Raw genomic sequence first — 25,560 nt, 5'->3', positions numbered from 1 at the left:
AAAGGAAAAAGAAAGAAAAATAGGAAGAAAAACTAAAAAGCTTTGATTTCCGGCTTATCAAAAAGTGACTTAGAAAAGCTAAAAAACATAAGCTCAAAAGCCCACACAAACATTTAAAATGACTTTTTCCTTCAAGATAAACAAAAAAGCTAACTAAAAGATCCCTCAAAAAAGTAGGCCAAACACCCCTATGTCAATGGACATCAACATGTTGTAACGTCATACTCGCATAGAAGATTTTTTAAAAATTTGAATGAATATAATACGAGTACTAATCAACGTAAAACTCTTTAGGGGACGTTTGATAGGAGTGAATCATAAAGAATGGAATCAAAAGAGAGAATGGAATAAAGGGAAATGGAATGATTCTTTTTTTTGGTATAACTAGAGAATTAATGTTAGAAACAAGGGGGAATTATTTCTCTAGTTTGGCTATGTTATTTTGTGAAATGGAAACGACTTTTTATGTGCATTTTTACTTATCTATTTATGTATAATCCATTTGATTTTTCAAAAGTTTGTAGCACTTATTTATATTTCTGCAACTTTTTTTTTATTATAAGTTTCATTTTCATCAAATTAGTTTTTTTATAGTTAAATTACTTTATATATAATTAAGTAAAACATATTTATAATAATACCTGCAACAAAATTATACATAATCCTTTAATTAAAGATCTTAAAAATAAAACATCAACATCGTTATATATATGTGACATTATATTATATTGCATATCAAAATGGCCACCAAAACCAATTCTCATGGTTCATAATACTATTTATCATCTAATACCAATATACCATGTTTTACCAAAATATACATCCCATCTAATACCATGTCTACCAAAATATACATCCCCAACAGCACCAGTATTGTAGCAAAAGCAAAAGATTGTAACCACAACGTTGTAATTCAACAAGTTTCCGGGGAAACATGCAAAAAGTTCAAGATCCTAGTTTCCGGACAAACATCTAGTCGATGGCATCTTTCGCAAGCATTTGGATATAGAGAACTTTGTCTTGTTCAGATGAACGTAGAAAAATGCGGGCCTTGCTTGTGTTGCAACCAATGATATCCATCCCTTTAAGACATTGATGTCCACTAATGCCGGGTAAATTTTGAATTTCCGTGATAACTTCTTCAAGAATATCACCAGCAATGGTTTCAGGGGCACTCGCAACAATTTTTTCACCCAACGAACCAATGGAATGCTCAATTCTTTCTGTCAAATCACTGGAACATTCCTTGAATATTTCATTGAAGTCGTCACTTTTGCTTCTTTTCCGTTTATTGCTTGCACCTTTGCAGCTCCACCAGATAGAAGAATGTCCATATCAACTTCAACGGGTGATGTTGGTGTCTCTTCTGCAGTATCTTCTTCTCCAAGGTCAAGAGCATGAGAATCCATAGCTCTATCTTTACCGAAGATGGTACAAAGCTTTTCATAAAAAGGTAATGGGTTACCTTTAAAATGGGCTGCATTTTTATGAGTCTACAAGGAAAAAACAAGTCCATCATATGGGTTTTTGCTGAATAAGAGACAAAAAATTATTACTAAAAATGAAAGTATAATATATGTTCCGATTAGAGTTAGACTAACCTTGATATACTCATCCCACACTTGCTCTTCTGCATCAATGCAACCTTTCCCAGCATCCCACTTAAAGCTAAAGCCACTGGTACTAGTTCTCATTAACATGTCGTGCACAGTGCTAAAATTTGCGAGATTATCCCTATGATCACTCCATTCTTGTGAAGTCTATAATGTTGTAATAACATTATCATGATCATTTATAGGTTGTGTATGATTACTTGGCACTTCATGTTCTATAGGGTCTTCTGCCATTTTGAACATGATACCTATGTTCCGATTTTTTTCATTATGTGCAAGTGTGTGTAAAAACATAGCTACTTGTTCATCGACTAACATATTTTTGCTATTACTTAGCGTCTTAGCCCCCCTTCATTTCAAGGATCTTACAAAGTTTTGTAAATGTGTATATATCCATTCTTGTAGTGACCACACTTGCAACATCACTTGCATACACCATTCTTATCATATTCTGACCTCTTTCCATAATAACTCAAAAAATATTTTGAACTTAATGTTCTTGACTCAATGACATGATTCATGGCAGCACCACACAACAAAAACCAACGTGCAGAAAGATACATTGTGTGGGCTGCTCCTAAAGTGGCCATCATAGCAGCTTGCCTAGTTTGGATTCTGTTGGGAATAATTTGTTCTCGCCATCTACATAATACGTACCCAAATTACAAAGAACTAAACTAAAGATTGAAACTTTGAGACATGTAATATAAATATATTGATAAAGTTTTTTCTTGTAAGATCAAAACAGTATATCAATGATCGATAATATAACAATAGCTTACTCACAAGACATAAGTGAAAATTGATAGTAATATATTTTTTAATTATACAAGATATTTTTTTTAACTTAATCGATTAACATAGTAATAAAAATTTGAAACAAACTGCAAATCAAAACTTGTATATTACAAATAGTAGTAACTACCAAATTAAAATTAAGATTGAAAACACAAAAATAAAAAAATGATTACATAAAGGAAAAGTTAATAAATTTGATAAAGTTTCAAACTTTAACAGAAGACTTTATGTTGTTTTGTATAAAAAGAGTGAGTATAGATCAATAAAAATACCTTGTTAACATTTGATGATAGATTGATGAAGTCGAAAAAGAAAATCAGTTCCCAATCGTCATGTTGAAGATTAGCTAGGGTTTGAAAAACTTTTGGATTTTGAGAATTTATATTTATAATTTTTTTTTAAGTCATAACCTGATTCACATGAATTTGTAAAGGGAGAATGAGGATAGTATAATTTTTCATTCTTTGTCTTTCCATAACTTTTTAAAAGGAATGAAAAAGGTGAAAAGAGAATGCATTTTTCATTCTCCAATTCCATTCTTTGTACCACCAAACAAGGGAAAAAGAACTCATTTCCATTTTTTCTTTTCCATTCACCTCTACCAAACACCCCTTAAATGCTTATAAAGTCATACTCGTATAGAAGAAGATTGACAAAAAAAAAATTCAAACCCCAAACGTTTTCCCGGTTAAATAGACTTCTTTCTTCCCACCCCCCCACACCCACACACACACACATTTCACAAGCCAAAATTAAAAATGGAGGAACTCAAAAGTCCACCACCGTCATGCCCTAAAACCGTCACGGTCCGCCGTAATCCACCCCGTCGAGCTAGACCAACTCCGTACTCCGCCGCACCGTCTTCTTCCTCCAAACCCCCTCCGCCGTCCTCCTCCATTATCCGCTCTTTCCCGATCGACGACATCCTTTCAATCAACATCCCCGAACCACCTCCTTGTTCCGAAAATCAACCAAAATCGTCAGAAAAACTCAAAGTATTTCTTCGAATACGACCGCCGATCGTTGTACCGATTCCACCGAAACCTCAACCGAAAACTGCGTGGCCTCAAAACCCTAATAAGAAAAACGAAGGTTCGAGAAAGGCGACGGAAAATAAAAACAAGAAAAATAATAATAATAATAATAATAATAATAATAATAATAATAATAATAATAATAATAATAATAATAATAATAATAATAATAATAATAATAATAATAATAATAATAATAATAATAATAATAAGAATATTAATAGTAGTAGTTGTGATGATACTTGTTTAAAAGTGATCGATTCGTGTTCTGTTACGCTTTGTCCTCCACAAAGTGTCGTTGATGTCCGTCGGACCAAGTCCGAGGTTTATCAAGGGTTTTCGTATGTTTTTTCCCCTCAATCGACTCAGGTTGTTATTCTTCTTGTTTTTTATAACATTTTTTATGTTTGTGTTTTACTTTTTATTTTGTTTTTTTGTTTTTTGCTTTTCAAGTAATATAGAATGTTTGTTGTTTTACTTTTTATTTTATATTTTATTTTGTACAATGTGAATAAATGGTTACAAGATTAATTTTGTTTGCATATTGTAAGACTAATTAGTAATTATAGATGATAATAAGGTTAAATTTTGTTTGAATGGTGTTTGGCAGAATGAAGTTTATGAAAAAATGGTGAATCCATTGGTAGATGATTTCTTGAAGGGGAAAAGTGGAATGTTAGCGGCAATGGGGCCGAGTGGATCTGGCAAAACACATACTGTCTTTGGGACTAATAGAGATCCAGGCATGGTCTCTCTTGCTCTTCGACAAATATTTTCAAAAAACAAAGGCAAAGGACCCAAGATATCAAGGTTTAGCATTCTCTCTTCGTGTGTATATATATATATATTATATCTTTTAGCCATTTATATGTAATATGTTAGAATAGAGCAGTTGTTATAGCATATAAGGCATGTCAATCATCCTCTAGACCGACAGAGCCATATAAAATTTGTTAAATTGTTGCAGGACTTTTTTTCTGTCGATGTTTGAAATATATTCTGAGCGTGGAAAAGGAGAAAAGATGATGGATTTGTCACATGAAGGAGGTGATGTTTATATGCAGCAATCAACTATTAAAGGGCTCCAAGAGGTTGTGTAACTTTTCATGCCAAAAGAATCTTTTATATTCGCTTATTTAACTAATAAATTTCTGCATTTTTTTAGAAAATGATCTATGATAGATTACAGATACTGAGAGAGGGTTTGAATGTGTTTGATATACACAGGTAGCCATTCACGATGCTCAACAGGCTGAATCTTTGATTGCCAGTGGAATGTTAAGGCGTTCAACTGCTATGACGAACTCCAATATTCAGTCGAGGTGTGCCATTTTAAACATATTACATATGTTTGTCTTTTGTACATTTGTAGTGTTTATTTGTGGCTCTCATTTGTTTGTTGGAAGTAATATTATTTTTACTCTTTGATTATTATTTTGTTTACCCATATTTTTTTATAATCCTCCAGCCGATCACAGTGCATCATAAACATTCGCTCTGGTCTTGATAACCTTGGTGAAGATGCTACTGCCCATTTATGCACTGCTACATTGACCATAGTTGATCTCGCAGGAGCTGAAAGAGAAAAGAGGACTGGAAACCAGGTGCAGATTGTTATTGCTTTTAGTTGAGTTATTACTATAGTAATAGAAATATCCAGAAGGTATATAGTCTGGCTGCCATATTAGTTATGATACTGCTGTGATCAAGGAAGCTAGTATCAGTTATTCAATATGTATGTGTGTATATATCTGCGACAGGCTTAAAGTCCTGCTTTTATTGTTTTTGCAGCTACCACTTGGCAGTTATTATCAGTTTTTGTTTTGATATGTTTGCAAACCCTAATTGCATTTCACATATGCTTATGGCTTAATGTGGTTTGAACGTCGAACCATTTAAGAGTGGTTACTGATTCTCATACTTAATGCGCCCTTATAGTCGGTTTAGTGAAACTGCAAATTCGTTAAAGAGGATACCAACAGTAAAAGCAGATATGTGATTAATAAAATGTAGCAGTAGACGGAGTACTCTAATGTCTATAGTATATATAAAGAAATGATGGAAAGGAAATGCTTAATTTGAATTAAATACCTTGCTGCACTTTCTTCTTTGTTGATTTTTCTCTTGTTAAGGACTTAATTTTAGTTTACCAATCATATTATTGTTATTATCGTTGTTTTTATAAGAGTTTATTGTTAATGAGTTCTGATTAGCTTGCTGATTCTCATTCTGATTACTTATTAATTTTGAAAACCTTTTGCATTCCTGATAGGGAGCTAGACTGCTAGAGAGCAACTTTATCAACAACACAGCTATGGTTTTTGGATTATGCTTGAGGGTATGTCTCACATTTATGTATCTGTGTGTCTATACAGACACCCTTATTTGTACCTTACAAATTACCCCTGATCATTTTCAGTTGTTGATATACAATACGTTTTACTAACTTTTTGATTTTTATCTGCAGTCTTTATTAGAGCATCAGAAGAACCCCAAGAAACCTTTTCATAAGCATTTCCAGAATTCTTTGGTAATGCTCTCAGCAAACGTTGTTTGTTTTCTTTTCATTTTTTTTTAGTGCTTTAATGCTTTAATGCTTTGTGTTGTGTTTGTGACACAATCATTCTTCTTTGTTGTTGCCAGTTGACTAAATACTTACGTGATTTTTTGGAAGGAAAGAAGAGGATGGCATTGGTATGCATGTTTAGTCTGTACATGTAGTGTGGTTAATGTAATGACAAATAACATGATTTTCTGATGTTCATGACACTTCGATATTGTTATAATATTGTATTCTTGTACTCTTTCTTTACTATAGTTTGTTGACTATTTATATACTTTGTGTAGATTTTGACTGCAAAACCAGGGGAGGATGATTATCAGGATACATCTTATTTGCTAAGACAGGCTGCACCATTTATGAATATCAAGTTAGAAACTTTTTGTTTGTATCTTTATCGTTTTGAAGACTTGAAATGAAATTTCAATTATCTCAAGTTCTATGTTCTTGCTTTAGGTTTGAGAACGTGGAAGAACAGCCTGCTATTACGTTGGGCAATAAGAGAAGGACCCAAGGATTATTGAAAGCAGAGCATGTGAAGCGCAAGAAGCTGAATTGTATTGAAGTTTCTCCGGTATCTTTCTTTCTTTATATGATATACTAATGCCTCAATTGTTATATCTTGGGTCTTTAGTTACTATTTTCGTAATTGAACAGTGCTGATCATTTGACTTATCATTGATAACTTTCATTTCCAGGGTGACGAGGTGAAATGTGGGGATCAGTGTGAGCCTCATAAAGAAGGTAACTTAAAAATTAGATGCAATTTATGCTTTTTTTCTTGTCGTCATTACTTCTATACTTCTTTATTTTATGTTATTTTTTTTTCTTTTGTGCCAGATCCTGTTAGTATTGAATTAGAATCAGAAAAAGACTACTTAGCTAAGGAAAATGTTACCAGTTCACGGAAGAGGGCTAAAGAGAGCCAAATTCTTTTAAATATCTCTATAGCAATGTGGAATGTTTTGAAAGAATATAAAAAGAAACTACAGGTGAGTTTTTGATGAGCCATTAAAATTCTTTTTAGGCTTTTACCATCTTTTTTACTTTGAATAGATAAAGTTTATATATTGTATTCTCATTCACTTTGCTCTGTAGTTCATATCTCAGTGATGTTTAAAATATCTGACTACCACTGTCTCTACCATATAGGCTAGTGAAAATGAAGCTGATACACTAAGACGTAGCCTCACTATTAAAGCAGAAAGATGCACTGCATTAGAAACTGAACTGATTCTAGCAAAAGCTTCCTGCTCATGTGGGAAGGAAGTTGGTGCAGAGTATCTTGTGCCCAAAGAAAATGAAGTTGAGGCTCTATCAACAAGCTGCTTAACTGAGTTGCAGAGGCACTGGCCAGTTGATATTCATGTGGTCTGTAAGACTGTAACTTGTCATTTCATCTTTTAAGTGGCACTATAACTGACACATACATATTAGACTTCACATTTTCTGTTTACACATTGTTTAGGTTCAAGTTTGGTATTTTCTTAATAGGAAATATATTTAAGTTGGTTAAGAAGTCTGAGTATTACACTTGAATCTAGTGTAGTTGGGAGTTGCATCAGTAATTAAGTACAGTACGAGTGTCTACTGAAGTGTACTTGTACATAAAATCAGACTTCCAATGTTAGCTTAAGGGTCCACATTATCTTTTTGTATTTCACTTTTTTATCAGGTTGATGCACAAGTGTCCTGATCCAATATTTCTGAAAGACATGTGAACACTAGGCTAGTGTCTAGCAGCAATGTAAGGCAGAAACATCTTCGTAGCTTATGGTTATATGTAGATTGAAGTTTCTGCCAATTTACCAACGAATGAATATTTTTGGGTTATGTGTGATCTCTGGTGGTTCAAATGGGTAAATAAAAAAGCTTTATATCAAAATGAAATGGGTCAAAGGTCACCTAGAGTGTTTTTTATAAAATTAAAACCACTTTCTTTACATGGAAAACATATTCCTTTGGTTTCTATAAATTTGTTTTACCTAATAGTTGTTAATCTATATTATCGGACAAAGTCTTTTGGATTACCCCAACCTGACCTGCACAGAGAATTACCCGCTGACACAATATTCAAGCCAGACCTCTCCACAGATGTTGCTACCTGTAGTTTGTATAACGAGTTATCGTGTAAGGTGTTCAACCATATCATATTGATTATTAGGGTACAAGTTCGGCTGAATTAGCATCAACATCGCCAATTGCCCAAATTGTTGAAGAGCAGCGTAGCGAGGTACATCATTAGTAGTGATGGTTAGAACTTTATATTGTAGCTCAAGTGTATAATTAGGTATGGGAAATTTTATGCTGTACAGAGTAACTGTAAACTGACGAGTTCACTAATATATTGAATAGAAAAATTATGTCCCCGGTGAATATGTTCTGTTTGGTAAACATGATTTGACGGAGCTTGGAGACACCGACTTCATCAGTGAAGTTGCAGGTTTTTTGATATTATGTTTTGCTTCTCATTTCTCTGTTAGGTTATATAATATCTTTTTGCTTTCTTTATAAACTTGTTTACTGGTCTTAAATTTCAGGTTGTGATACATGTAAGTCAGCTGTATGTGATGCATTTGTAGACGGAGATGAAATTTCTTCCCATGTCAAAGGAGACCAAAGGAAACATGAGCAGCGCGAGGTTGGTTTGATTTTCTGCTGGTTTAATTTCACATCTTTACTGTATTTCAACTTCCAAATTTTTTTTATTTTTTGTCTGCTTATTTTCAGCCAAATGCACAACTTTCACCTTCAGATCCCAGCGAGTCAGAAACCTTCCAAAAGCAGGAGGGACTGGGTGACACTGTAAGCAGATACATTCCTAAACATATTTTATTTGTCCATGTTTGTATATCATTGAGGGAACATAAGTGATACTCTGTTTATTTTGGGTTACATCATAATGTTAGTATGTGTTTCATGAAATTATATATAATGGAAGATCTGGATACTCAAGCCTTCAGATTACTTTGTAATGTAACGTCACTTCATGTAAAGTTATATCTTATTCTAGAGTTCATAGTCTAACAAAAAAGTACCAATTCATTCCCAGGTTAATATTGATCAGGAATTAAGTTCTGTTGAAGCTGTATCAATATCCAGTGATTTTGAAAAGTTTGAAGTGCAGAGCAATGAGGTATATTTTTATGCCTATGGTTCCATTACTGGATAAAAGTATCATAATTGCTGAAATTGCATATATTGAGCAGAAAGTGGATGCTTCAAGTCCAAGTATTGTGGCTGGTAAACAAGAATACAAGGAAGCTGAAAAAATTGAGATCACTGGACAATTAACAGGTTAGATATCTAACCTGACCTTATCTGTTTCTTGTTGGTGATTAATTGTTTTATATGCTTTAATTTCTTTTATATTTTGTTTATTCTTAGGCTACAACCTCTATGAGGACTGATGTTTTTGATTAGCAGCCAATTGCTAGATCAATCTCTTTAATCAGCTTTACTAATTATATTATCCAATAAACATGGTAATATCTATTCTAGTTAAAAGAACCAATGTAAATCCATTCAAACCATATATTGATCCAAATTGAAACCAACTTCTACTGCTGCCTAGCTGAAAGCGACTCTTTGGAAAGCTAAAAACTTGCTAAAGAATAGTAGTTATTTACGTAATTAGTAACTTTTGGAACATAGATTAAGTTTTATTGAAGTATCTATAGAAAATGTTTACGGAACTGCAGAAAAGATGTGTGCTTACTTCTATAACAATTGTATAGTACGAAATGATGTAATTGGTGTGGTTGTTGGATTATAGTTACGTCATTGGTCTGCAATGGTACATTTGGTATGGCTTTGAACACTTTATATTCTTCAATATGCATTTGATTACATTTATCGCAGGAACAAATAAAAAGTACATGCTAGTTCAATGTCATCTGCCATGAAATTTGTGATATCATGGTTTCTAACTTTTGTTGGGTTGTAATGCTACACAAGTGCATAGTATGTTTATACATATCATTTTAAGGTTTTTGTTTAATAAATTGTAGGTTGTGATAATATAGAGTCAGCTGTTTATGATTCAGAGTTACTTGTAAATGAAGTAAACCTTCCTTCAGTTGTGAAGGTATATGGATGGAAAGCTGCCGAAGCAGATGTAAGTTCAAACCTAAATGCTTTTATTTCTGAATATTACCTTGCCTTATAAATGCAACTGTATTTTATTTGTTATCCGCTTTGATTTCAGTCAACTGCACATGTTTTATCTTCAAATCCAAGTGAAGTAGAGTGTTCTGAGAAGCATGACATATTGGATGACACTGTAAGGATATATATTAATCTAAAAGTATCATAATTCTTTATGCTTTCAATAAAATTATATCCAAAAATTCTCTGTATTTTCGGTTACTTAACAACCTTATATGCTTTCCAATAAGTTAACCCAGATAACTATGATTGTTAGAGCATGAAAAATGCAACTTTAACCCATTTACTTTAACCCGTCTCAAACTGGTCAAATGTGTCAATTGCGTTTCCTTAAATTTAAAAGGAGAACGACTCAATGAGTCATTTGGGTTGAAAGGGTTCCAAAGTGTTTTAAAAGTCGTACCTAACGAGCAACTTTACAGAATATGCTTGTGGGTCAATATTGCCTTTTCTTACTCTGTACGGATAGGCCCTATGAGTTCAAGTCTGATACACTCGAATCTCACAGTATTGCACTTCTGCTTATCACTGTCAGCTTAGAAGAACATGACCATATAGTGAATTTGAAATTAACCTAGATGGCCTAGTTATTAGATTATTCAAGTAACACACATAGACAACGTAGTGGTGACACATTATTTGGCACACATTTCTTAAATAAGCTGGATTGGATGCTATTTTACTTTTGATCAGGGAGTAAGTTCGGTTGAAGGTGTATCTATTTCTAGCGATCCTGAAAAGTTTGATGTGCAAAGTTTTGAGGTAACTTTATTGCTAGATATGGTTATTTAAGGGTTTTGCAAGGCAACCAAAATATATTATTTTGTTTTTCTATTGATCAGATGGTTGATGTTTCATGGCCAAGCTCTGTCTGTGATACACACGAATTGAGAGGTGTTAAAGAAAGAGAGGCCAATGGAGAAATAATAGGTTTGAAATTCAAACCATACCTGAATGTTTATTGATCACTTTGATTGTTTTATTTGGAAGTACTGCACAAGAAATTGTAAGTTAAATCCTTTTGAAATAGCCAATTGACTATTACCCAGTTTGGCGTGACCTATTTGCTTCTTTTAAATGGGCCGTGTTGACCTATTATCTGATCCACATGTTCTGCCTTATATATTATATGGTTACGTTTAAGATTGTAGTTAATCTCTAATCATAGGCTCGCATACTTCAGATCCTGCTGGTCAAGATTCAGAGTTACCTTGCATAGTTGGAGATGAAATGTCTTTATCGTTGGTAGAAGACCAGCTAGAACGGGAAGAAAAAGAGGTCAGTTTGATCTGTATGATTCAGAAGTTTGGTTTATGCCATATTATTATTATTCATGACCTAATTTAATACTCGTATATGACATGCTTTGCTGTGCAACAGCTTTAATGTTGCTTAGCAAACATCTTAAAGCAGAATGACTCAATTGAGTCATTTGGGTTGAAAGGTTTCCGAAGTGTTTTTTCAATGCATCTAATCTCATTAGTTTATCTATACAAAGATGTTGTGTTAAAAGTTGTACCTAACGAGTTACTTTATAGAATATGTTTGTGGGTCAGTATATTCCAATTTGAAAACTCTGTACAGAACGACCCTTATAGTTCGAGTGTGATACACTTTAATTTTTATCCTCACATTATACCACTTCTACTTAGCACTCTCAGTTTAGAATTACATGCCCATAAGGGAGATTTCAAATTTGAAAATTACCTAGATGACTGGGCTATTAGATAGTTTAAGTAACATATATTATTCTAGGAATTTCACACAAAGACAATGTAGTAGTGACATAATTTGGCACGAATATTTAAAATAACTTGTATTGGACACTATTTTACTTTGATCACGTAGTAAGCTCAGTTGAACTCATCATTTTCCAGCAATCCTGAAAAGTTTTATGTACAGAGTAATGAGGTAACTTTATAGCTAGAATTGGCAATTTAAGGGTCCTGCATGACAACTGAAATTTGTGATTTTGTTTTTTATTGATCAGATAGTTGATGTTTCATGTCCAAGCTGTGATACAAAAGAATTGAGGGGTGTTGAAGAAAAAGTGGCCAATGGAGAAATAACAGGTTTGAAATTCAAACCAGACCTGAATGTTTATTGATTTACTAAATACTTTTATTATTTTATTTGGAAGTACTGCACAAGTAATTTCAAATTAAAATACTATTGTAACAACCAGTTGACTATGACCTCATCAGGTGTGACCTATTTGCTTCTTCTAAATGGCCTGATCCACATGTACTGCCTTTTATATGATATGGTTACGTTTAAGATTGAACTTATTCTCTAATCACAGGCTGGGATACTTTAGATCCTGCTGCTCAAGATTCAGAGTTACCTTGCATAGTTAGAGATGAAATGTTTTTGTGTTTGGCGGAAAACCAACTAGAACCGGAAGAAAAAGAGGTCAGTTTCACCTATACGATCCAGAAGTTCATTATATACCTTTTTCCTTCATTGTTTATATGTTGGGATTCTTATTCTTGACCAAAGTTCAACTGCAAAACCTGGTTGTCAGTACATAAATCATGCACAAATGGTGTCTAAATTAGTATATGGTGTATGTTTTGCTGTGCAACAGCTTTCATCTTGCTTAGCCAAACATTGAGAAGGAGAATGACTTAATTGAGTCATTTGGGATGAAAGGTTCCTAAAGTGTATTTTCAATGCGTATAATCTCTTTATTTTATTTATTGAAAATGTTTTTTCTAAAAGTTGTGCTTAAGGAATTATTTTATTTAATATGTTTGTCGGTCAATATATCCCTTTTTTATACTCTGTACAGAACGTGTTGAAGTGCAATATCAAGTTATGTAGTGGGCTCCAGGTGGCAAGTTTGCTTACTGATGTGCAAAAATCTGTTTTTATTGTTTACTCTTTTGAATTTAGTCTAGTAGTATTCCTAGTGGCATTTGATTTTCTCTGTTTTTTTTATATTATGTCCAATAGCATTCCTAGTGCCGTTTAGTTTTCCCTTATTTTTGCTATTTATATGCCTTGTAAGGTGCTAGTTTCATCATCCAAGAAAAAGTAATATATGCAGTGAACTTTCTCCCTTCCATCAGATTAACCTTTCGGTTTCTTTCTTGTTACCTTCTCAATATACAATCCACAATACACCCCTTTTTTAGATTCTTCAGAACGGCCCTTTCAATTCGAATGTCATACACTCGATCCTTACATTAGAGAACTTCTGCTTAGGACTGTCAGCTTAGAAGAACATGTCCATACGAGAAATTTGAAAATTACCTAGATAGTTGGGTTATTAGATTATTCAAGTAACATACACTTTTCTAGGAATTTCACATAAAGACGGTGGTAACATATATATTGGCACAAATATTTAATTTAACTTGGATTGGACGATATTTATTTTGGTTAGGTAGTAAGTTCGGATGAAGTTGTATCTACTTCCAGTGATCCTGAAAAGTTTGATGTACAGAGTAATGAGGTAACTTTCTAGCTAGAAATGGTAATTTAAGGGTTCTGCATGACAACCAAATTGTATAATTTTGCTTTTATATTGATCAGATAGTTGATGTTATATTTCCAAGCTCTGTATGTGATAAGCAAGAGTTGAGGGGTGTTGAAGAAAGAGAGGCTAATGGAGATATAACAGGTTTGAATTTTTAACCAGACCTAAATGTTTATTAATTCACTGATTACTTTGGCTTTTTAAATTTAAAATTTTGTTGAATTAGCCAGTTGACTATGGCTTCATTTGTCTTGACCCAATTGCTCCTAAATGGCTTGTGTCAACTTATTACCCGGTCCACATGTTCTGCCATATGTTTTGTATTGTTACCTTTAAGATTGTATTTATGATTATACTTCAATCACCTGCTGTGATACTTTAGATTTTGTTGGTCAAGATTCAGAGTTACCTTGCATAGTTGGAGATGAAATGCCTTTGTGTTTGGTGGAAGAACAACCAGAACAGGAAGATAAAGAGGTCAGTTTGACCTTTACATTTGTGAAGTTTATTATATGCCTTATTGCTACATTGTTTATATGTTGGGATATTTATTCTTGACCGAAGTTCATCTGGGAAACCTGTTTGTCAGTGTCAGTACATATATCATGCACAAATGGTGTCTGAATTACTTTATGGTAAATGTTTTACCTGTGCAACGATTTTTATATTGCTTAGCTAAACATCTAAAAGGTGAGTCATTCGGGATGAATGTTAACTTGTATTTTTAATGCGTATAATCTCTTTGATTTATTAATTCATACATGTTTTGAAAGTTGTACCAAATGAGTTTCTTTATAGAGTATGTTTGTGGGTCAATATAGCATTTTTTGATTCTGTACTGAAGCCCTCTTAATTTGAGTCTAATACACTCGATCCTCACATTATAACAAGCAAATTTTGCTTAGCACTGTCAGCTTAGAACAGGCCCATGAGAAAAATTTGAAAATTACGTAGCTTGCTGGGCTATTAGATTGGGAATGTCAAACAAAGACAACATAGGGGTGACATAATTGGCACAAGTATATAAAATAACTTGGATTGGACGCTATTTTACTTTTGATCAGGTAGTAAGTTCGGTTGAAGTAACACCAATTTCCGGCGATCCTGAAAATTGTGATGTACAGAGTAGAGAGGTAAATTTATAGCTAGAAATGGCTATTTATCTTTCTGCATGAGAACCAAAATTTATAAATGTTTTTTATATTGATCAGATAGTTGATGTTTCGTGTCCAAGCTCTGTATGTGATATACAAGAATTGAGGGCTGTTGAAGATAGAGAGGCTAATGGAGAAATAACAGGTTAAAATTCTAACCAGACCTAAATGTAATTCAATGATTACTTTGATCATTTTTCTTTTAAGAGTACTGCACAAGAGGTTTTTAAATTTTAAAATACTATTGAAATAGCCAGTTGACTATGATCTCGTCTCCCCTGTCCTGTTTGTTTCTTCTAAATGGCCTTTGTTGACCTATTACTTGGTCCACATGTTCTGCCGTATGTTTTATATGGTACCTTTAAAATTGTAATTACTCTCTAATTACAGGCTGTGATGCTTTAGATCCGGCCGGTCAAGATTCAGAGTTACCTTGCATAGCTGGAGATGAAATGTCTTTGCCTTTGGTGGAAGACCAACCAGAACAGGAAGAAAAAGAGGTCAGTTTGACTTATACTATCCTATAATTTACTATTATATTTCTTAATGATTCATTGTTTATATCATTATAGGTTGGGATTGTTATTCTTGATCACAGTTCATCTGAAAAACTTAGTAGTCGTCACATAATTTATGCACAAATGGTGTCTAAATTAATATATGCTGAATGTTTTGCTGTGCAACAGCTTTTATTTTGCTTCTGCTTACCCTGGAAAACATATTCAAGATTTTTTTTGATTCCCCAATGCTGAATGAACAAATAAGGGGTAATACTGTTTTGATGATTCTGTCTTTTACTCCTCTGCCTGCCATATACCTTACCCAGTTACTCTTGAGCCTATAATAGTTTTGAATTTTCAGACATACTTATAGTTTAATGTGCTGTGATGGGACTTCAGCACAGCTTAAAAGGTTGTTTACGTACGCATACATGTGGATGACTTTCAACTCGTTTGATCTATTTGACCTGTTTATTCTAGTTTATTTCTTTTAGCTTAAGTGCTTACTCTTTTTGGCCCTTTATTTCTTTTAGCTGTACTTCCTTAAAAATTGGATGTGTTTATTTTCAACGTTATTGAATCAACTCATAGGAAGATACCATACATGTGTATACATGCATGTTTGCATATGATTCCTGTGTGTTTTTAGTTATTTGAACTGTAACATATGTCTTCCTATTGTTATGATATGTTCTTGTCTCCAGGTGAATATTCTAAGATCATCATCAAATCTGGACGAACCAAAGTGCGAACAGAAAATCCAATTATTAGATTCAACTGTAAGGAATTCAGTCTCCACTTTCAAGCCTGTGTTGATTCACGTCAGATCAAATCTCAACCCACTTACCTAAAAATGGGTCAAATTTTAGTTGGATTTAGGGTAGCTTTTAAAATTGGCTGAAAATCCTATAGGGTGTTTTCTAATGCTTAAAACCTCCCAAATTGAAATTGATTTAATTATTTTCTACTCTTGTTTATCAAAGTATTCTACCTCTGCCCTTGCATGGAAACTCTCGCTTCCTTTATTTTTCACCTTTTATAATTCACATTGATTGTTAAACATATAGTATCTATAATACTGTGTTAATGGTTATAGGACCTCCCGGATCAACAATTGGTCCTGAGAAATGATGTTATTAGTTCTCAAAAGTCCAACACCAGTAAGTTTTCTGAGGCTCCAAGTGTTCAACCTTGCCAACCAAGCATTGTGAAACCAAAAAGGTATGTCTTTACTGACATAATGATTAGCTCAACAGACAAAATCCAGACAATTTTTAGAATTTGAAGTTATTGTATTTTTCGATGGAAGATTTAAATTTATCCCTCACTTTTGAGACTTAATTACATATTTCTCCAAAATGCAAGTTTTCAATTCATAAATACGATGCTTCTAAAGCATGCATAGGGAAAATCTGTAATTATGCCTCAAAAGTGGAAGATATATGTAAATCTCTATTAAATTGTCAAATGTCTATTTTACTGTTATAAACCATACACTTTTCGGAACTGACTTCTTGAGAAAATTTAAACTGACAGTTCTTTTCGTGACTAATTATATAAAAAGGTGGACAACCCTTTTGCAGGTCGGAGGGGTTTTTACGGGTCAAATTGGTTGCTATAAGATGAACAACAAAGGAAATTGGTTAACTCTGTTGAGCATGTCTTGTTGAAAGTCATTTTTATTTCAGATCGTAATGTAGCTATAGACTATAGAGTACTTTATAAAGTGTTTAGTGTACTATTCTAAAAATATACTTGCATAATCATATTTGACAACCTTAATTATTTTATTTATATCAAAAAGGTTAAAAGAGTGATTGCAAAGTCAGCTCAATCTGATTGAACCTGTATTAACAAATTTCCCAGTACCCAACTAGCTTGACAATAGTTCAATGCCAAATAATCGTTAATTCATCCATGTATATGATATTCAGTGGGATTCAAAATGAAAATTTTATTGTGTTTGTAGTGCTTGTTATTTGAAGTTATTGTAAGGCGTTTGTTTCTTGGTTATTTAGGAGACTACGACCTGCTTCATCTGTGATGCTGAGGAATATAAATGTTTCAGATTTCGATGAAGTAACCGAGATGCCAAAGGTACAATACCCATAATTTGCTTTATTCAACTTGTACAAAGCAACATTATTCTTGTTAATGACTGTAAGTTGCATGTTGCAGCAACACGGAAAAAGAGGTCAAAAGGAAAATGTTGGTGATAAGAGAACACAAGGTAGCATCTCTCTTTTACGCCTCCTGAAACCAAATCTCCATCGCTAGAAACTAGTATTTGGTTGCTATATTATTTGGCTTCAGTTTTCCCTTTTTATATTTTAAAACATCAAGTTGGAAATTCCATTCTTAGCTCGTTACTAGTTGCAACTTGTAAACGGCTTTTTTGTGGGTTTCGTAAGTAGTCTTTGCTCCCTTTATAAGAACAATGGATGGTTAATTTTCATTAAACTAACATATAATTTATAAAATATATAATAGTAGATCAATGACTTTTAACATACGATTTGGTGTGACTTTTTGTTCATTGTAATTTAAAATGTGCTATCGGGAAATGATATTCGTACCACAGAGTTTGATAAGTTTACCAGTGCTCTGGTACCGTATGCTATGAAACATGTATAGTGTGTTAAATGCATCAAAATATGTGGTATGATTATCGCTTCCCATTTTTTTTATGAAAGCTCTGATAACATATATACTGTCGTTTGTATTCAATTAATTTATTCAAAGTTCTGTTTGTAACTATTTTTCTGTTGCATAATTTATGTCAAAACTGATGCAAATGAAAGCAACTACCTAAATGATGTATAAAAGTATTCTAGTACATCTGATCTGAATGAAAAGAATTAAATGTGTAATTGATCTGTGCCTTTATTGTATATCCTTTGTTAATTATACATCATAACACTCGGTGTTTGGGATTACGTTATAAAGTGATTATCTGATTATTACGTTTGTAAAACGCAAATAATTTAAAAAGGCGTTTGTATGAAAAAGTGATTATTAGCTATGAAAACGTAGTTTTAGAGAAGTATGTACCTACATGTTTTGTCAAAACGCAGTTTTAAAAACGCATAATCTATTTTGAAAATGCGGATTTTGTTTTGTAATCGCAATACCAAACGCTCCTTGTAGTTCTCTGATGTTACATTTGCTAGCCGTTGTTGGCCATTAACATCCCTAATTGTACATCATAACATTGTCTATCCCTTTCCTTCTCTGATGCTCGCGGTTGACAACCGTAATCGGACTTCATGTGAAATTGGTTGAAACCTTCATAAATAACCATAAAAAAGGCAAGAAACTGCTGGAAATGATTTGTTGATACCGTTTTACATGTTTACCATACGAGTCCCTACCAACCTAACGGCATTTTTAAATGCAAAATCATGAATATCAGGAACACATTCTCAAACTTTATGGTGGCACATAAGCACATTGCCATATTGGCATGTGTTTTTGGTAACAAGAAATTTTTGAAAATCAATCACTTTTTTTTTTTGTAAATTTTCACTTTTAATCTTAGTCGTCGATTTTTAATCATTTTCTCATGTTACCAATTACTCCTATAATTTTGATCAAAAAATAGTACACGTTAATGAGACATGTGGTATAAGCCATAATTAGACTCTTGCAAGTCATGAGTCGACTCTAACGAGTCGAGTCGATTTAGACCGAAAACGAGGTGACTCGTTGTGTGATTCTTTTTTCTCCTGACTCTTATGAGTTGCGGTGTGAATTTGAAACGAGTCACTACGAGTCGCAAATTTATGACTGTTGTCGTTTGATAATATGGTTATATATTATATATCATATTTATGGTTACATTATTTTGTATGTTATATATGTATTTTTTATTCTTTAATTAGTACGAATTTAGAGATAAACGGTTAGTTTATGACTTAAAAGTATGTAATATTTTGGTAATGTATTAAAGTAATCCACTTAGATTTTGGTTATAAATACGTCACATATATATAATTATACAATATTATGTAGTATATACAAATGTCCAGACTCTTACGAGTCGAGTCACGTTTTGAGTCACGAGTCAGAGATCAGGTTTTCGAGTCGAGTCAAAAGTTACGAGTCGACAACTATGGTATAAGTCACCTAGTGAGATAACCAAAACAACTAAGACCAAATATAATAGAGTATAAAATAGTTCACTTATACAAGAATTTCCAAAGAAAGTTAAGAAATTAAGGCTTCACTGTATAAAATAGTTCATTTAAAAAGATGGGTTAAACTTAGAAATACTATGTTTCACAACTAGTTCTTATACTATACACTCTGTTATCCAGTCAAAAGAAACAAGAAGTTTGGTGTTGGAAACTTGGAATGACATATATAATCCACGAGTAAATAATATGCAAGCATGATTTCAGTATAGTACAAAGGAACACCATCGGTGTTCTGATTTGAGTCCCATAGTATATATATCTTTCACCATCTGTTGGACAAAGTTCCAGTCTTATCAATTTTTATACAATTCTTACTACCATTTGATTTCACTTCAGCAGAAACTATGAGAATACCATTGGCGTCTATGTTAAAACAAACATTAATCTTCTGCTCACGTGCGGGGGCTGCTGGAATGCCATAAAGCCTGAAGGAGTTCAGGAATATGTTCTCTTTTGTTTTGCCGCTCTCTCCTTGAAATACTTTGATCACCATCGTTTCTTGATTGTCGTATCTTGTATTATAATTACGCTCCCTGGTAGTGGGTATGGGTGTGTTCCTAGGGATTACGACACTCATGTCATCTTCATGTGTATCTTTTACTTCAACCCAGATGCCAAGAGATAGAGGAGTCACATCTAAAAGTACTAAATCCTGAACCTTTTCGTTCCCATTTGATAGTAAGTTTGCAGCCAACACTGCTGCGCCATAAGCTACAGCTTCATCGGCATTTATGCTCCTGCAAAGTGGTTTCCCATCAAAGAATTCCGTCAACATTTGTTGTACCTTGGGAATCCGTGTTGACCCGCCAACAATAACTACATCATCAACATCTTTCTTGTGCACATTTCCATCACTCAAACAATTCTCCACATGCTTAATGCATATGTTAAAGAAATTAGCATTTAGCTCCTCAAATTTTGCCCTGCTGAATGTCATTGAAAAATCAATTCCCTCGTGTAAGAAATCAATATCAATTGTAGTATGAGTTGTTGACGAAAGATCCCTCTTTGCTTTCTCACACGCGAGTTTCAACCTCATCAACGCTCTGGCATTCTTACTCACGTCCTTCTTTTCTTTCTTATTGAATACTTGCACACAATAATTCACCATCGCCTTGTCAAAATCCTCGCCACCCAAATGTGTGTCACCTCCAACCGCTATAACACTAATGACGCCACTTTTGCTGATATTGAGAAGAGACACGTCAAATGTGCCGCCACCCATATCAAAGATCAAGAAAGTTTTCTCTTTGGGAAAATTCATGTTGGTACTCTTATCTAGACCATACGCAATGGCTGCTGATGTTGGCTCACTAACCAAACGCATGACATTAAGGCCAGCCAGCTTACCAGCATCCTTAGTAGCCTGTCGTTGCTGGTCAATAAAATATGCTGGAACAGTTATTACCGCGTTTGTAACTGTTGTTCCAAGATATGCTTTAGCAGCATCTTTCAGATTCTTTAGAATCATTGAAGATATTTCTTCGGGTGAAAATTTCTTTTCTTGCGAATCATGCCTAAATACAACCATTGGTTTTTTACCACACCCTTCATTTACTTCAAAAGGCCATGACTTAATATCCTCCTGCACTCTACTATCGTCGAATCTACTTCCCATTAAACGTTTAACATCTGAAAATAAGCAGACAAATTAAAAAAATATAAGATTGTTATTGTTCATTAAATAAATGGGTATGCAAATTAAATATGGAAGTAAATATATAAATAGAACTCACCAAAAACTGTGTTTTTAGAGTTCCGGCTAATTTGATTCATTGCAGGCTCACCAATTAGGATGTTTGTGCCGTCCCAAGCAACGCAGGACGGTGTAGTCTTGTTACCTTGTTGATTAGGAATGATCTCGACACGATTGTGCTGATCAAACCAGGCAGCAACACAAGAGTATGTTGTGCCAAGGTCAATGCCAATTCCTGTTTCTCGAACTCTTTTGGACATTTAGTCTAGAAAATACATAAAACGTACAAATGCTTAATTTGATGAATGTATGTATATATGTATGTGTTTATGGGGGAGAAACCATAAAAAGTTTCAAGTTTCACAAACTATCGAAAAGAGATTATCTATATATATATATAGATACTAGAGATTTGGAAATATTTTGCAGTTTGCCTATAATTAGGAGTCAAGTTATGAGTTTTGGCCAACAAAATATGAAGTACTTTAAAAAATATTAAGTCCAAACTAAAACACGGAGAAATCGTAGGTAAAATTCTATACAGATAATTGTGGAAGCGGATAGGCAATGTTTTCGATCGTTTGTATTTTTTTTTTATCTTTTACAATTAATTTGTATAAAATTATTGCGTTATTAAATTTTTAATTTTTTTATTTTCTTTCGACTGGTAATCCGGCCTAGAAGTTACCATATTTTTTATTTTGTTTCTTGCAATTAATTGTGTAATTGGTTGTTATTTTATATGTTTTGTATAAGGAAATTATATGTATATATGGAAAGTTAACACAATAGTTATTAGGTTTTATGTATATATGGTAGACTTCTGATAGCTGTCTAATTAACTTCTCATATTTTTTTTATTTTTTACTTTTTTCGTTCTTTGATTTTGTTTTTAGGTTGTTTTTGACCTTTTCTTTTGCACAATGGTTTAAAATAAACTATCAGGTTTTCGTTTACTTTGTTCCATAATCCGTATATACTTTAAATGGTTTTTATATTTTAAATTGGTATGTTCTACTTCTACAAGAGCATAATCTATTCTCTGGTTAAATACATTACTTTATATAAAAGTTGACATACGAGTTATACCGTTTGGTAAAGATTGAATGTCATATTTCATTTCATGGGCTGTTTTTGATGATAGAAAGAAAGAATTGCAAATTTTCAAATTCCATGGTTTTGGAGGAATTTAAGATTTTAATAACAAGATTTAATCTTTACAATTTAATCCGGAATTCAAAATTTGACAAACCAATTACTCATCTATTTATAGATTGATATAGTTTTGGATTTTTGCAATTTAATTGTTTATATCTTTTTGTTTTTGCTCCCATTAAGTTTTGGACTCTCTGTAAACTTATAGTAATGTTTTTTATTTTATTCTTTGTTTTAGTTTTTATTTAATTTTTGATTTTTCTTTAACATTTTGTACTTTTTTTTTTATATTTAACACAACAAACTTTTGAATATGTTGATATGACAAACTTTGGCAAACTTTAAAACATATATATATATATATATATATATATATATATAAACATTTTCCAGTAATCGAGAGACTAATTCAGTAAAAGGAGCTTTGGCCGGAATTTTCAACAATTTTATAAGTTTCTTAACATTTACTGAACGCTTCTTTCTCTTTCCGTTACCTTTCATTGTGTGTGTGTATATATATATATATGAGAAGTGAGTATGAGGTTGTCCAACACTTAAACTTAGATGGGGAACACCTCACATTTTGTTTTTTAATTATAAAAATCATGGGGGCCCATGGTTTTATTTAAAATACAAACAAATATTAAAATAATTGAATGTGAGGTAGATGGGGAACAATCCCATATTCACTTTTCTCATATATATCACACACACATATATATAGGGGCAGGTTATTTAGAGTCTAGCTTATTTTGAGTCCAAAAAGGGTCCATATAGCTTACACATGTGTAAGTTAAACTTACACATGTGTAAGTGTTAGGTCCAGTTTTGATTATAAAACTGGAGCTCTCCAGCTGCATCTGGAGAGTATGAAGAATTGTCCGAAATATTAGAAGTCAAGTTGCATCGTACAGTTTAAGCAACTGATGACTTCATCCGGTTGAGATCTGAAAACTTAAATCTGAAGACCTTCCAGTTGAAGTCGAAGACAACAAGTGGAAGAAAGGGAATGGCAATGGCAGCGAAGCCCAGTTGACATTTCACCAGATCAATCAACTGGAGATCCTCCAGTGTAAATGCCTTTACAAAGCTTTACACTGATTACTAGGAAGATCTTTTACACTACATCCTTTTAACCGGACAAAATCTTGTCTGTGGATAAAAGTGCAAAGATGTAGAGTGGTTGAATAAAGTAACCTTTTGTCTTGCTTTATTTATCACACACAAAGGATTATTTACTAATATTTTTGTGTGCTGTCAACCATATTTGTACTTCGAAGTTGAGATCCCAATGCTCATACTTCGACTATATATAGAGGTCCTTGCCCAAGCATTTCAACAACTTTGCAAACACATACATTCTGCAATATTGGTGAACTTGTGCAATATTCTCTCAATCGTAAAAAGGAACACTTCACAACTTTAAGTGTTTCGATTGTTAGGAGAATTTCCAAGTATAGATCAATTGTATCTCATAGGTTGTTAGGATATTTACATCTTTGTATTATCTTGGTTCCACAACAACCTTGTATTTTATTTAACAATCAATAAATAAAATACACTTGAAAAATACATATTGTCTCATCGATATAAATACTTGTCTCTTATATCTATTGCATTGTATTTACTTATTTACATTGTTACCTTAATAAGTAAACCTCCAGATTACCTGGTACATAATCACTCTAAACTGGTCACGTCCAGATTCAGTGATTGTGTTGCAAAGTACACTCACCATTGACATAGAGGTGTCTTCAGCACCCATTTAGTAATAGTTGGGACTTACAGTAAGTCGTGGTGACAGTGGTCGCCGTTGTCGGAAAATCATGGTGGTGGTGCTTACACATGTGTAAGTTGTAAAACTTACACATGTGTAAGTCGTGGTGACGGTGGTCTCCGTCGCCAGAAAATCATGATGGTGGTCGAAGATGATGATGATGGTGGTAGGAGGCGGTTGGGATTTGAGGAGATGAAAAAAAATCAATGGACCCTTTTTGGACTCAAAATAACTTTTTCACATATATATATATATATATATATATATATATATATAGTTTGAGAACCATTTCTTTTAAGAATTATGAGAACTCTTAAATAATATATTTGTTCACATGTTCTTTTTTGTTCATTCACATGTGAAATGATATAAAAATGTATGTCGTAGAAGAAATTTTTTTAAGAAACCTTCAAAGTAGCCTTTTGTGAGCTTATGAATGAATTTGTTCACGTTTTTTGTTCACATGTGACAAACGGCTATATATAAGGTTTTGAATTTTTTTTCTTCTGCAACATATATTTTTATAAGCTTTCAATGAATGAACAAAAAAACATGTAAATAAATATATTATTTAAGATTTTTTATGATTTTTTTTTTAAAAAAAAAAATAGTTTTCAAAATATGGATCCCCTGTCCATTTGTATGTCTTCTATAATGACGTTTCATATTTCATCATACCATACGGTATCATCTAATGTCATATCGAGAGTCAGTTATATTTGAAAAGGGTCAAATTTATAAGGCCACCCCCCCCCCCTTCTCTGCATAGCATAATATATATAATTTTCGTGTAAAATAAAACACTGTAATTCATTAAGTATCATGAAAATTATCGTGCATCAATATATATTCTTATACTTTGGCCATCAATTTTATCATGATTTATAATAAGCAACTCTTATATATATATTAAGGGTCAATCATTTATCTATCATATAATAAATATTAAAAATATTATTGTGTGAAAAAATAATACCATTGAATTATGATAATTGATAAATAAAGACTCATAGATCACAAGTAAATACACTGATGCATGAGTATTTTGACTATTTTCATGATGTAGTGAAAAAATAATTATTTTCTTTATTTTATTTTAATATTTATTTTATTTAAACCGAATTATATATATATATATATATATATATATATAACTAAGAGACGATAGATTTTTTATTAGTTAGCAATTATGAGATAATGTTATGTAAGATTTTTCATTATGTGTCATATTTACATTAATTTCCTAATTTTAAGCATTCATTTAAAAATTATTATTTATTCTAATCATCATTAATTTTTTCGTGTAATATATAATAATAATAATAATAATAATAATAATAATAATAATTCATTATTAGTAATTTTACCATATTTGATGTTTCTAATTTTATTTTTTTTATATAAGCTATCTAGCATTTAATTTAATATA

General features: G+C 32.6%; 2 protein-coding genes across 2 annotated transcripts; one reads left to right on the top strand and one right to left on the bottom strand.

Moving 5' to 3' along the window:
• The first annotated feature begins 3,157 nt into the window (after positions 1-3,157).
• LOC122605290 (kinesin-like protein KIN-6) lies at positions 3,158-17,798 on the top strand. The gene is made up of 37 exons (XM_043778199.1): positions 3,158-3,523; positions 3,686-3,814; positions 4,056-4,255; positions 4,413-4,536; positions 4,673-4,767; positions 4,914-5,049; positions 5,718-5,783; positions 5,913-5,975; positions 6,089-6,139; positions 6,293-6,375; positions 6,462-6,579; positions 6,704-6,749; positions 6,846-6,997; positions 7,158-7,376; positions 8,170-8,238; positions 8,361-8,448; positions 8,546-8,646; positions 8,736-8,810; positions 9,058-9,141; positions 9,215-9,302; positions 10,016-10,122; positions 10,213-10,287; positions 10,866-10,934; positions 11,015-11,102; positions 11,356-11,450; positions 12,163-12,244; positions 12,475-12,584; positions 13,561-13,629; positions 13,710-13,797; positions 14,036-14,130; positions 14,718-14,786; positions 14,865-14,952; positions 15,198-15,307; positions 16,012-16,086; positions 16,404-16,528; positions 17,326-17,404; positions 17,486-17,798. The coding sequence occupies exons 1-37, from the start codon at positions 3,170-3,172 to the stop codon at positions 17,582-17,584; spliced, it is 3,864 nt and encodes a 1,287-aa protein (XP_043634134.1). The 5' UTR covers positions 3,158-3,169; the 3' UTR covers positions 17,585-17,798.
• A 1,967-nt stretch (positions 17,799-19,765) lies between these two features.
• On the bottom strand, positions 19,766-21,459 carry LOC122604143 (heat shock cognate 70 kDa protein-like). The gene is made up of 2 exons (XM_043777040.1): positions 21,240-21,459; positions 19,766-21,135 (listed from the first exon to the last, which is right to left on the bottom strand). Exons 1-2 carry the CDS (start codon positions 21,457-21,459, stop codon positions 19,766-19,768), a joined length of 1,590 nt encoding a protein of 529 aa, XP_043632975.1.
• Between the last annotated feature and the right edge of the window lie 4,101 nt (positions 21,460-25,560).

Source organism: Erigeron canadensis, chromosome 6, assembly GCF_010389155.1.
Source record: "Erigeron canadensis isolate Cc75 chromosome 6, C_canadensis_v1, whole genome shotgun sequence".
NCBI classification, from domain to species: Eukaryota; Viridiplantae; Streptophyta; class Magnoliopsida; order Asterales; family Asteraceae; genus Erigeron; species Erigeron canadensis.
Note: the sequence above shows the minus strand (reverse complement) of the source record. Positions and strands in the feature narration are given on the sequence as shown.